This window comes from Perissodus microlepis, chromosome 6 (assembly GCF_051167445.1).
Source record: "Perissodus microlepis isolate ML-2025 ecotype Zambia chromosome 6, ASM5116744v1, whole genome shotgun sequence".
Taxonomy (NCBI): domain Eukaryota; kingdom Metazoa; phylum Chordata; class Actinopteri; order Cichliformes; family Cichlidae; genus Perissodus; species Perissodus microlepis.
Genome location: NC_140466.1, coordinates 40,833,184 through 40,846,376, shown reverse-complemented (window position 1 = coordinate 40,846,376; position 13,193 = coordinate 40,833,184). Strand labels below are relative to the sequence as shown.

General features: G+C 38.9%; 1 protein-coding gene across 1 annotated transcript in view; it reads left to right on the top strand.

The window, feature by feature from the left end:
• The window catches only part of LOC146386254 (deoxycytidylate deaminase-like), a 28,480-nt gene that overhangs the window by 332 nt on the left and 14,955 nt on the right, over positions 1 to 13,193 (top strand). Inside the window, exons 2-6 of the mRNA XM_084932349.1 lie at positions 6,461 to 6,608; positions 8,469 to 8,606; positions 10,085 to 10,267; positions 11,920 to 12,018; positions 12,664 to 12,735. Coding sequence (XP_084788475.1) covers positions 6,461 to 6,608; positions 8,469 to 8,606; positions 10,085 to 10,267; positions 11,920 to 12,018; positions 12,664 to 12,735 — 640 coding nt within the window. The remainder of the gene's footprint in view (positions 1 to 6,460; positions 6,609 to 8,468; positions 8,607 to 10,084; positions 10,268 to 11,919; positions 12,019 to 12,663; positions 12,736 to 13,193) is intronic.

The window sequence follows — 13,193 nt, the reverse complement described above, 5'->3', positions numbered from 1 at the left end:
AGCGTCACCACCGCCAGTCCCTTGTTACTAAAGAGATCCAAACTAACAGTATTCGCGTTACAATGTTTTATTAGTAATTTGTTTAAAAAAACACTTTGATTAAAAACCACGGCTCTTCAGTTGTAGCATTTTTACTGCTAAAGGGTACAAAGCTCGTTCCCAATAGTACCTATTCGGCTCGACGCGACTCGTTTTCCATTACTGTCTTTTTTTTTTGTTTGTTTGTTTGTTTGTTTGTTTGTTTGTTTTTAAATAAGATCCTTATTTAAAGATTGGTACAATACAAAGTAAAACGAAACAGTATTGCATTAAAGGATTTATACTTACAGAAACCATGTACCAGAAACAAACAAATAAACAAACATTAGCCAGAACATACAATACACATACGCTAGGGGGAGAAGTTTATCTAATTAAACCAAAGAGCGGTGATTGAAGGATCTTCATTTTTCCACATACAACCATAGTTTTTACAGCTCTAGGGTTAGCAGATTTCTTAATTGAATTAAGATATTGCAAAAACTCATAGAAAAGGAGGGATGTCTTCCTAAACATTTGGATTTGTGAATATGAAATTTAGCCTTTAAGATTAACAAGTTAATCATATCTATGTTGAATTGTCTTTGGTTTTTGTGGGGACCAAATAATACATATTTCCAAAATAGTGCAAAACCTTTAAATACATCTTCTGAGATGAAGACACGTAATCTCTGCCAGAAGTTTTGTACAAGGGGACAAAACCAAAAAAGATGTATAGCAGATTCCTTACAAGTCTTACAAAAGCTACAGTTTGCATCAATGTCTAACTTGAATTTGCTTTGAAGATAATCTTTAGATGGGTAAATTCTGTGTATTACCTTATAAGAAATGTCTTTAACTTTGTTGGCAATTAAAAACTGATTAGGTAGTTTCCAAACTTAGAATATATATGTATATTCTGCACCACATCTCTGTGCGTTCATCATTTGTTTGAAGCCAGCTCACCATTGCAGCCATCCTTCTGAGAACACGCGCTTCTTTTGTGGTTCGGACTCCTTCTGACATTTCTTTGGAGGTGGAGGAACACCAAAGTAATTGCTTAAAGGAGCTTCTTCGACTTCTTTAAGAGTTCTAAACAAATGTCTGTCCTCCTCCAGAAAATCTTATGTACGCAAACGCATGTTGCAACTTCTTATCTTTTATTTTGACAGCAATGCGTACCTGCGGACCACTTATGTGCAGCCCTGGTTATGCTATTCTGAAATAAAGGTCTAATAGATTTATTGTTGTTTTTAGAATGCTTAGATAAGCATATCTTACCAACGACAGTTTGTATTGGAGATACCAACGGCATATGGTATGAAGGGATATTAGGTTTATTCTTAAAAAGCATACAAACCCCTGATGGTATTGAGCCAAATACTTTAGCATAATCGTCATGATTTATAGCTAAATTGAGATGTAGACAAAATTCTTCATAGGAGAGAAGCATACCATTTGATGTTTCCATTACATGTACTATCGAGTACAGCCTAATGTGCCCAAGGTCGTTATAGCAATGCGGTCGACCATCCCGTGACATCATTTGTATGTGACACGAACACTAGAACAAAGGTGGATGTAATCAATATTGATATGAAGTACAATTAAGTATCCATCCATCCATCCATCCATCCTCTTCAGCTAATCCTTTTCAGGGTCGCGGGGCGGCTGGAGCCTATCCCAGCTTCCATAGGGTGAGAGGCAGGGTACACCCTGGACAGATTGCCAGTCTGTCTCAGGGCCAACACATAGAAACATACAACTATGTGCAATTACATTCACACCTATGTGCAATATAGAATTACCAATGAACCTAACCCCGCTAACTCCCAGAATACCACGCAAACACGGGGAGAACATGCAAACTTCACACAGAAAGGGCCCAGCGAGGTGATGGACTTGAACTCAGGACCTTCTTGCTGTGAGGTATGCCACCGGGCTGCCCTTTAAGTCTATGATATAAAAATATTTTTTTGTATTTAATATATTTGTTATTCCAAATCAGAGATTTATGTCGGGAAAAATTATGTTTGTAAAGATGAAGCCAGCATGAAAATGCTTGTAACGGAATTGGAATTTTGTTTGGGTGAACAGGAAGAGCAGATCACCTACTAATCAGAAGGTTGGTGGTTTGATCGCTGTCTCCTCCAGTCTGAATGCCAAATATATTTGGGCAATATACTAATACCAAGTTTCACAACGATCCATCGGAGTATGAATGTGTGTGAATGTTAGATAGAAAGCATTTGTGTAGAAAGAGCATAGAAAAAAGTGTTTGTGCAAATGGCAGCGAATGAGGCAAGTTGTGTAAAGCGCTACATAAGAAGGAGTTCTGTCCCTCTGTTTGTTTAAAAATAAGGTTTGGTATTAAATACCATAATCTATGTTTGTCTCTAATGACACGTTTGATCCAGTTCAGGTTGAATTTGATGCTGAAAATGAGATATTTCTCTCTCAGACTATTGACAAATATGAATCCCCAGATAAGGTCATTACTACTTCTTTGGCAGGAATACCTTCAACTTCTTTATGGATACAAGCTTCTTTGAGAGGGAACAGGACACCTTTTGTTATTTAAAGTAAGACCTGATACTTCAGAGAAAGCATTAATACAGTTTTTTTAATCTGAAACTCATCTTTCGAGGAGATAGCTGTATCATCTGTTAACTTCCTGACCTGAGATGGCGATCCCTTCAAATGCATCATTGTCTTCCTTGCACAAAGCCTGATTAACGCTCAACTATAATGGTATCCAAACAGAATTTAAGTCTTTCTGTAAAAATATAAGATAGTAATTTGACATCATTGTTAATTTGTGTAATTGGCCTCCAGTTATCATTTTGTAAAGGATTCTTATCAGGTTCAGGTGTAATTAAGCCCCGACACATTGGTGAAAGAAACCTACAAGCTTCTATGGCCTCCTTTAAAACATTTAATAAGTCAGTGATGTGATCTTGAAAGAGCTTCTGAAATGTTCCAGTAAGTCCATCATTACTTGGGGATTTTTTCTTGTTCAGTTTACTGATAAACTGTTTGAGTTCTTTCAGAGATAATTCTTGATCACATCATTTCCATTGATTTTTGTCAATAATTTGTGCCCTCATTTTAATCTGTGTAAAGAAAGGTTAAGTTTTTTTAGACTGTAGCTTTTGGTAAAATCCCTCAATAAAGACAGAGATTTGTTGAGTTTTCAGATATTTTCATTGTTCATTTTAAGTTTATGTATGTGGATGATTTCTTTTTTCCAGTTGGTGTTCCTTTTGCGTTGCTCCATCCATTTACTTTGAGTGCGACAATAAGCACCTATAGCCAATGCTAATAAATAAGATTTAATTCAGAGAATAGTGAACTTATCATGCTCATGAATAAAATAGAATTTTGTTTTAAGTCTCTTTTCTTTGAGTTATTCCTTCCTTCTCTTCATTGCAGAAATGTGATATTTTGTAAATTGCCAGTGCTTTCTTAAACATTTTCTTCTGTAGCATTTCTCCAATTACTGCTAGTAATATTTGTCTTTTTTAATGAGCATATTATTATGAATATTATAAGCGTATTACTTAATTTCCAGTCATAAATGCTAGATAACATTCCAATGGATGCAGCCGTTCCAGTATTTTGCTCAGGGACACTTTGACAGGTGGGCTCGTGGAGCCGTGGATCAATCCATCAGCCTTCATAAAGAAAGACAGCCCACTCTTTACCTGGCACTTGCTCCCCCCAAGCTGCACAATAATCTTTTTGAGTGGAGCCTCTTAGTTTGTTTAACTGAGCTTGAATGGATCGCCTTGATGTTGTCAGTTAAACACTAGGTATCACTGTTGTCACGAAATGAACCCTGCAGTTTTTAACACCGGTGTTCTACGTAGTGTGGTTGAAGCCATCCTGATAACCTTATCCCACCAACGATGTGGAGATCCAACTTTTTTAGATCCAATTAAAATCAAGGCTCTTAAAAAGATGCTGGAAAAGAGGAGAATTCTTGGAACAGAGTTTAATACACTGAATCATATGAACAGCAAGAAAATACATACAGAGTATAGCAAGCAAAGCAAAAATCCCGGGGTGCACAGCCTTAAGCACAGACAGCAAAGCGACCCAGAGATGGACAGAAAGCAGCAGGAGAAAATGAAGTGCTGGGGTGTCCTCTGGTCCCCTAATATAGGACCAGTATCCCCGCCCCTGCTGCTGGGTAACTTTCCCACCCGTCCTCAGGCCAAACACAGCTGCAGGGTCGGGTGCCGGCAAAAGTCTTGGCCAAAGGCTAGTCGGGACTCTGACTAGCCTTTTCTTTGGCTTATCACAATAGGTCAGAACCAACTCAAACATTGCACATTAATCCCAATTATTAAATCTTACAACAGGCAGTCAGCATGTGGCATAATCTTATATTATACATGTAAATAATACCTGACCTAACTACATAGGTTACATGCTTATTCTCATTGTAGGCTTATAGCAGGGGTGTGTGTGCGTGAGTGTGTGTGTGTGATCCTTAAGGTGATTTTATTGTGATGTATTCAGTATCTCTGTTACAATGAGTGTGTATTGGGGGGAGTTAGTTACTAGAGCTGGAGAGTGAGTTCTTAACATTAACTGTTAATGTACCACCTTTAATAAGCCAAGGTGAAGCAAAGTGTCTTGTGCCAAAGACTCTACATGAAAGTTAAAATATATATTTTCAGTTCAGGTAGATATATAGTTACATAGGTTTACATGTCATCCAAAAATCCACCACACTAGTTAGCAAACCTGTGCATAGGGGTGGAAATTAAGACAATTTTGCATCGGCCACTCAAACATTTAACCAGCCACTATTTCTTTTTTTGTGTGTAACATTTGCCTTAGTTACAAAAACCCACAGAACAATCAAATCGTATAAACTGTAGGATTTACTCCTAACTCTGTAAGACAAAAATTACTGTAAAGAAATGTAACAATTAATCATACGTTTGTATTTATACAGACTGCTTTCTCTGGAGCCATGATTCCTTGAATCATGCTTTCCTCCTCCTTATGGCATTTAGAAAATTTGATGGCCTCTAATTTCACGTTTTTTGTGCCTGCAGTAAAGCTATTAGTCTTGCTGTGGGAAGGCGCCTGCTGCCGACAGTTGGAACAAAACACTGACTGGCTGCTCTCATCAAAAACAAGACAGTCGCGTAGCTCACCATTGTCAGCTTGGTTCACTTTTTCGTTAAAATAAAATCACAGTTTAACTTTGGGTTCTTCCCTTGACACGTCCCACTAAACTCCAGAAATGTAAATCTACATTGCAAAAGCTACTGTTGAAATTTTCCTCCTTCTTCCAGAGCCCGTTTTCCATTAGCACCTCCTCGGATCGACTTGTTTTTTGTAGCCATTTCTCCCCTTGCCGGGTTTCAAAAATGGCAGTTTTAATTTTTGTGAACAGGACGCTCTCATGACTCATCGCGTGACGCTACTGACCAGCCAGTCTGACGACGTCACATTTTAGTATCTGCTCGGATCGCATAGTGGCATTTAGATAGCAGAAACCCAGGCGCATCTCAAATTGAACGTATTTTTCTGTTCAAATTTAAACCCGCCACAGTGGCTTGTGCATTGTTCAAATTTACACCCCACTTCATAAATGTAGCCACATTTGGCCAGTGGCGGGTGCTAATTTCCACCCCTGCCTGTGCATCAAATGAATGTTAGGTCCAATGTTTCTTTTGTTTTGTTTTGGGAGTTTTTTGCCCTTTTTTTCTAACATGCTCCGCCCAATACTGAGAAATATCTCTGCACCTTCCAGGTTTTTCCAGTATGTTTTTTTGTTCAGCACTTTGGTCCTTAGCAGGTTGTTCACAATTCTGGCAATAGACTGGCTGCTCTTTGTGAAGACTGAAAGATAAATGTTTGCCATTTAAGGCCATGCAGACCAAGTGTCAGCCTCACACAGGGGGGGTTCCAGTTAAGCAAAAGTCGTGAATTGGTATCAGTATCAGAGCACGTGTGTGTATTCTGCAGCTTTGGCAGCACCGCCCATCATTTCACGTTTCTTGGAATCATTTGTAAGAAATAGTAAGAAAATACTTGTTCTACATGATTAAGTATGTGTGAATGTATGTTAAAAAATGTAATAACAAAACAACCAAAACCCTGTAATACCCCATAATACTACATTTACCATTTTGGGAAGATGCAGGATTGCATCATTGCATGAATTTGTATATATTCTGTAAGTATTTATGTTGAATGTAAATTTGCACATAATACAGATGGTTGTACCTCTGTCAGGTCTGTGTAAATACATATCAGATATACCAGATGAATAAAAAAAGAACAAAATGTAAATTTGAATGTTCTGAACGACCTGATTCTGAAAAGCAACGAATGTGTAATGGTTAAAAAAATCAGCATAGCAGATGGATTTCTGTATCTGCTCTAATGCTTTGAATGCTGTTGTGTGTTACTCTACCAGGCTGTCCAAAGGAGATCCATCAGCTTTTCTGCCAATACTGAGTTTCACCCTCACCTCCTTCTCTCCACCTTTTGCTGAGCAACTGATGGCAGCTGGTTTAGAGCTGACGGGTAAAACTGACCTCCGCTTTACAGAGGCTGTTTATAAGGTAACAAATTTCTGTGTTTAGAGTGTTGTCTTTTTGCTAATGCGCAAAAACTGTTATACTGCTTGAGCCGCCCCCTTGTTTGTGTGTTGAGGTCTGCGCCCTCGGGTTAGATGCCTCTGTCAGGTTTGTGCTAGACACAATTTAAGTTTGATTCTTTGTTTCTGTTATATGTTGACTAAACACTGGTTCATCCCTCGAGTTAGGCCGCTTTTTATGCTCGAGTGATTTACAGGTTAGTGTTAAGAGGCTTAACAAAGAAAAAAACATTCTTCTGATGGTCAGATACAAGGACTTGAGTGGAAATGAATGAAAAAGCCGCCAATGTTCAAAGAAAAAGGCCTCAAGAACTATTACTCAAGACCACTGTTAAGAAATGAACAGAAGCTTATTGGAATAACAAATAAGAAAGAAATGAAGGATTGCTTAACACTTTTGCAGAGCACTATATGACAACCGTTCAAAGATGGTATTGACCTAAAAGTGTTGACCTACCATTGCCAAGAACATGGGTCTATTTGTGTTACTCTGTGTGAGGCCTGTTTCTGTGATTAAACATTGTTTCGGGGATGCGACAACAGGAATAAAGGATGCACACAAACAGACTTAAGATACAGTATTGTTTGGTATAGGGAATGAAAAGCATGAGGAACTCACCCACATTAATTACAACACAGAACATTTATCTGGTTCATGTAAACCTTGTTGTTTGTTTCCAAATCCTGTCATGCTTCATTCATTGAGTTATGTTAAGTTCAGTAATCACACAGTTAGCCTTTTGTTGTGTGAGCAAAGCAATTATTACTGAAAGAAAATAAATAAATATAAAGAAATGCTAAATATTAGGAAAAGGTATAGAGATAAGAACAGCTCTTATAATTTCATTGCACTGAAGAGTAGATCTGATGATGTCAGAGCGCTGCAGCAAGCAGGAGGCTAAACACTGACGCAAAGCTGTCTGTCGCTGTAGCTGGGTATTGGTAAGGATAATGTCAGTTACATTTAAAATAATAAAACATCGTTTGTCAGTAGTTTTTACCTCTCAGTAGTAAAAAGCTGGTGGGGTGTTGTCGTCACCCTTCTACCAAAACCTTGGACAAGTTTGAATATCAGTGATGTCTACCTCAAGGTCAGAGGTCAAGTTTTCTAAAAATCGTGTGAATGAGATCACTTGAGAGCAGGGTGATGTAGGGTATTGAAACTGATACTGTCACTGGTCACTGCCAGTATTTTCCACATGTGTAGATATTATTATACTTTCACACGCTACACTTTAAGGAAGGCAAGCCAAACTGAGGAAAGCTAGCCATGGTCACAAGTAAGGGTGCAGAGAAAAGGTTTGTTGACCAGGTATGTAAAGAATAGATATGAAATTAAAGGGTTTACATACTGTGTTAACACATGTTACACAAGGGATTGCTAATAGATCTATAGCGTGCCCATTCCTAAACACAAGCCTAATGTGGCATTGCTCGATAATGTCATGTGTGTTTTAATCCAATAATGATAATGTTCACTGGGAACGAAAGAAGTGCTAAAAAACATCAAACACCAAAAAATAAAGCATGAAAAGCACAGACAGAGACTGCAGTTTAGATCTTTTTGTTTTGTTTTCAACACTTCTGCTCAGTATGTGCTTCACTCTTCATCGTGGACCAACAACAGCAGGAGTACACACAGACTGGCTGTAGCACATACTGTGTACACTGCCTCCATCTGACCAAAGAGCAGACAGCGAGCCCACTCGCTCTACTTTTAATCCCATTTACAGTAGAAAAGTGCTTTATAAGAAAGTCCATTCAGTCCTGTAACAATGTGTCCAGCTTTGTGAGTGTGTTTCCTGTCTCTGTTTTGTCTGTCAAGGTGTTACGAGATATCTTCCAGTATAAGCCCTTGCTGACCAAGCAGCAGTTCCTGCAGTGGGGGTTCTCCCAAAGGAAAATCTCTGTCATCTGTGACATTATTAATTTGGTCCTGCAGAAACACAGCCAGCTGAAGAAGGTACGAAACCTGGCATTTGTTTTTATTTTCATGTATTTGCCTCAAATGGAGAGCGCTTGTTCCATAAGTTTCTGTAGTGTGTTTGTTGAGTTTGTGTTTGTTGCTGGGTCACAAGTGGCAGACTGTGTTACACGAGTCATTTCTCACTCTAAGTTTCTCAAAGCAAACATTTAATATATGACTTGTCACAAGATATAATAATATCCAAAGGTACAGAGAGTTGCTCAATGTTTTATTCTTGAGTAAAAAATACTGTTAACTACTCTGAACAGGATCTCCACAGGGACCAGTATAGCTCACTGGTTCAAGTAGTTGACCCATATGCTGCACGCCTACTGGAGAGGCAAAGGTTTGAATCCTTCCTGAGGCCATTTCTTGTGTCTTCTCCCTGTTCTTTCCCAGCTTTCCTGTCTTGTCCTCACTGTCCTGTCTCAGTAAAGAAAGGACAGTGAAAGAAATAAAGAAAAGCCCCGAAAATAGATTTAAAAAACCCCCAAAACATTTGAATGGCTCAGAGGACAAACCACTGAGACACACACAATTCAGCTGAGTAACAGTGTAACACAACAGTGTAATGTACTGATTATCAGTTACTACATTAAACTATAACTGTTACATACTCACTACAAATCATATGTAGTATAGGATGAATATATTAGGCCAAAAAAGTCTAATATTAAGAATGTTTCTGATGGTTTTTCTGAACCAAATACAAGTGTGTTGACTTTTAAAAGTCAGACTTGTTTGTTTGTTCTCACACTCACAGTGATAAATAGAAATACCATTTGTACCACAGTTTACAGCCACACAGAAAACAGCAGAGGTGCTAAAGTGGTCAAACACACTGTCATTTACTTTAGTTTGGCATTCAATACATTTCATAACATCAGAGAGCTGCCTTGATATTCTCCAGCAGTGGAAAAAAAGAGACAAATTATGGACATGAGATGGGGTGGTTGCTGCTGAATAATCATGCCAGTGGACCTGCCAGTTAAAAAATAAAACAAAACTGCCACCCATGTACTTAAAAAATGGTAACAATGAAGTACATATGCATTTCTTCCACTGTATGGTACAGCTCAACCCCACTCGTGGGCCATTTATCAATATGCGTACTTGTGTGTTCTTGTGGACTTCGGAAACTTCATCAGTCACAGCCCAACTATAGTTCCACCTCACAGTGTGTGTCTAGAGAAATGGTCACCATACAGCAGTCCTGTAGCCCAGAGTCAAATGCTCTGGCACCTAAGTCTGGTGTGAAGTCGTACATGACCAGCTGATGTCCAGAGAATGGCATAGCATTGTACAAAACTGTACATCAGTGATGCAGTTTACTCAATGCGACAGGCACTCAAAGAAAGTCATGTCTTTGTTAACTGAAAGCCATTCACAGATGTTTGGAGGATCACATTTACAGAGAGGCGTGACGATAACAATTTAACATTAACAGCTGATCGTTGTGTTTTTATCTATTTTAGGTATCCAAGAAGTCATTTGTCATACATCACATGGAAAATCCTATGACATCTCCCACAAACTCCTCCCATACTGAACCATTCTCCTTGTATAATGGAACATGTGCCTCTGGTGACGTACACTCCCCTGATTCTTCCAGCAGTGACGCTGCAGAGCTGCCAGGAAAAGAGGATAACAGCCTCCATGTTAGTGAACTCCTGTGATAGATGTTGGTTATTTGAGGTTTTACTAACACGTGACTGCTAACCATGTGACATTAACTTGTCTCCACCCGTGAAAATCGTGATGACAATTTAGAATAAAATGAGTAAGGCCCAAATCACACAGGCTTTGAGGATAGTCAGTGGCCATCTGGCAAGTACCGGTTGTGAGGGGGAAACTGGGTACTCCCTGAACAATTGCAAGTGGTTACTCGAGGTTGATGGGAACATCTTTGGTAAAGCCCCGGTCAGACAGACCTGTGATTCGCTCACCAGTTGGCAAACAGCACCGTGTGATTGATTTGTTGGCAAGCATGTTGCCATAGTTGTCCGTAGTTTGGATGAAAGTAACAAATTTATCTATAAACACTCGCTGGCAACTCTCCAAGCTATAATGAATCTGTGGAAAGTACAAATTGGAAACTGAGACCATCTGCACGTTGAGAGATGTTGGGTACAGCTCTTTCACTTTGAAGCTTGTGTCACACTTTCTGAAGTTTTGCTACCAGTCACCTCCCGCAATCACCTACAACCAGTCGGGAAATACACACTGTTTTCCCTTGCAGGGTGGGTGTATCATGTCCAATATACTGGACATTCTTTAACGAATGATGTCAAAAAATCTTAAAAGATTCAGTGCATCTCAAAGTTTAATAGGCATGAAAGTCTGAGGATATGTTCAGGGTAGGTTGAACACATGTCAATACCACGAGTGGTGTATATGGCAGACAGGTTTTGGACCCAGTATGCAGGTCTCGAGAGGCAAAACCTGAACTCAAAAACGGCTTTATTGCATGTGACATTCCAGAAATGCAAAATAAAGAGATCACTGGAGCCAGGAATACAGAGAGCTAGGAAATTAGAGAAAACCATGGCACTAGGTAGCAAAGGAGTCACACAGCAAAGAACACACACCAGTGACGGGTCTTGACACATGGAGACAATAGAAACATGGCAGGTGATGAGGACAAGGAAGAAGAGTGGCAGGAACAAACTGGGAGACACTGGGAGAACAACTGAGCATTCATATGCTTAGTTGACACAGACAAAAGGTCAAAATACATGGACACATGACTGACTGAGGAGATGAGACTAACTACAGAGCGACACAGAAGGGAACAAATCAGGAATGACAAGACAACTGGACCTAAACTGGATATTGAAGCACAGGAGACAAAAGCCTACTTAAGTACAGGAAGTAACAAAACATGGAATCACAAACAGACAAAAACTACAGAAGCACGGGGACCACAGTGGAAACAAGATTCATTAGGGACTCAAAGGATACCAAATAAACTAAAACCCAGAACTGAAGTAGATGAGAAAGCGCTCCTCTACTTCGCTTAAAATATCCATATTGAAAAAAGTTGAACTGAAAACACTGGGCCCAAACTCAGGGATCGTAACAAAAGCTCAGCTATGCAGTGTCTGGCCTCAGCAAGATCAGTATTCTGGAGAAACGCCTGGAGCAAGGCAGAAAAACAGACAAAGCTAACAAGATACTCTCTACTTATTTAAAATATGTTGCCCTTTCTTTAGTCTTGTTTTAGTCTTCTCTCTGATAGACAACAGGAAAGAGAATAACTGAGCGTTTTCATAGAGCGCTTCTTTTTTGTAATTACCATATTCTTTTCCAGAATGTGGGAGAAGTCGTCACCATATCCAGAGAAAGCTGGGAAAAGCTGATAAGCAGAGTCCTGTTGTTGGAAACAAAATTTGAACAGAGAAATACAGAGGTAGGTGTGTGCACATGCTGTGACGTCTGCTTTTCTCCCTGTAATTTTGTTGATACGTGGCAATTGATTAAGGGTGGGTTTAAAACATTGATTTCCTGATTCAAATCAAATTTATATCGAACAAATGTAAACTTGATGCCAAATTGCAAAACTCTCAGCTGTGTCTCTAATCAAACCTCTAACTTTGCTCTGCTTCACTTCAGCAGCATCAGGTCATGTTCAGATGCTGATTGATGGTTTTCTTACGGTTTTTTTTCTACTGCAGAATATTTTTAAGGTTATCTGCTATAAAAAGCCAATCCAGGAAAATCTGCTTCATGTTTCTCTGTTTGATCCTCAGTCACTTTGACACAAAGGCCTCTGCTGTGATGCTCACACCTGTGATCAAGTCTCACAGTGTCAGCTTTGTTTTTATACATAGACAGTAAATATCTTATAATTCTGATCATTTATAAGTGCATATCCATATTTTTATATCTGAGTCCAAATTTAATGAATCGAATCAGGACCTTGTGAATCGGCTTTTTCAGATTAAATTAAACCACCTTTTCTAAATGATTGGTAATCTGCAACCAGTTTACCCAAATGGTTTAAAAATGGCCATTTTAGTTGCATCTCCTTTTGCCTTCTCATGTCTTTTTTTAGGTGCACAATACACAGCCATGCCAGTCATCTACCTCATCGCATGCTTCCAGTTACACAATTGATCCTTCAAAGGTGAGTAATTTGCTCCTTATCTGTCCTGTGTTGTAGTAGTAATAGACCAAAATGTAGAAATTTGACCTTCTTGACTGTTTGTACGCTGAGTAATTTGGAAAAAAAGGTAATTAAGCTGAGTTGAAAACCTTATGTTTTCAAGCTTTCTCGTGATTGGAATGAGTTAGTTTTAAATAACCCCACTTTAAATTTTGTGTTATTATTTTAAATTTTGTTCTGTTATGCTGTCTATGCAGTTACGTACCATTCATTTAGACCTGCTGGTACCTCCACGACTTCTTTGGCTGTGAGTCACAGTGACACGTATCTAAAGAGAAACCTCAACATGATATGGTAGAAATCATAGAGTCGTTTAGGAAAATTCATTTGACATGTTTGTAGTTTTGCTCAGTCACTAACATGGAGTGTTCTGGGATTTTGTGAAATCATGAAATCGCTGCCTATAATTAAGTCTCAGG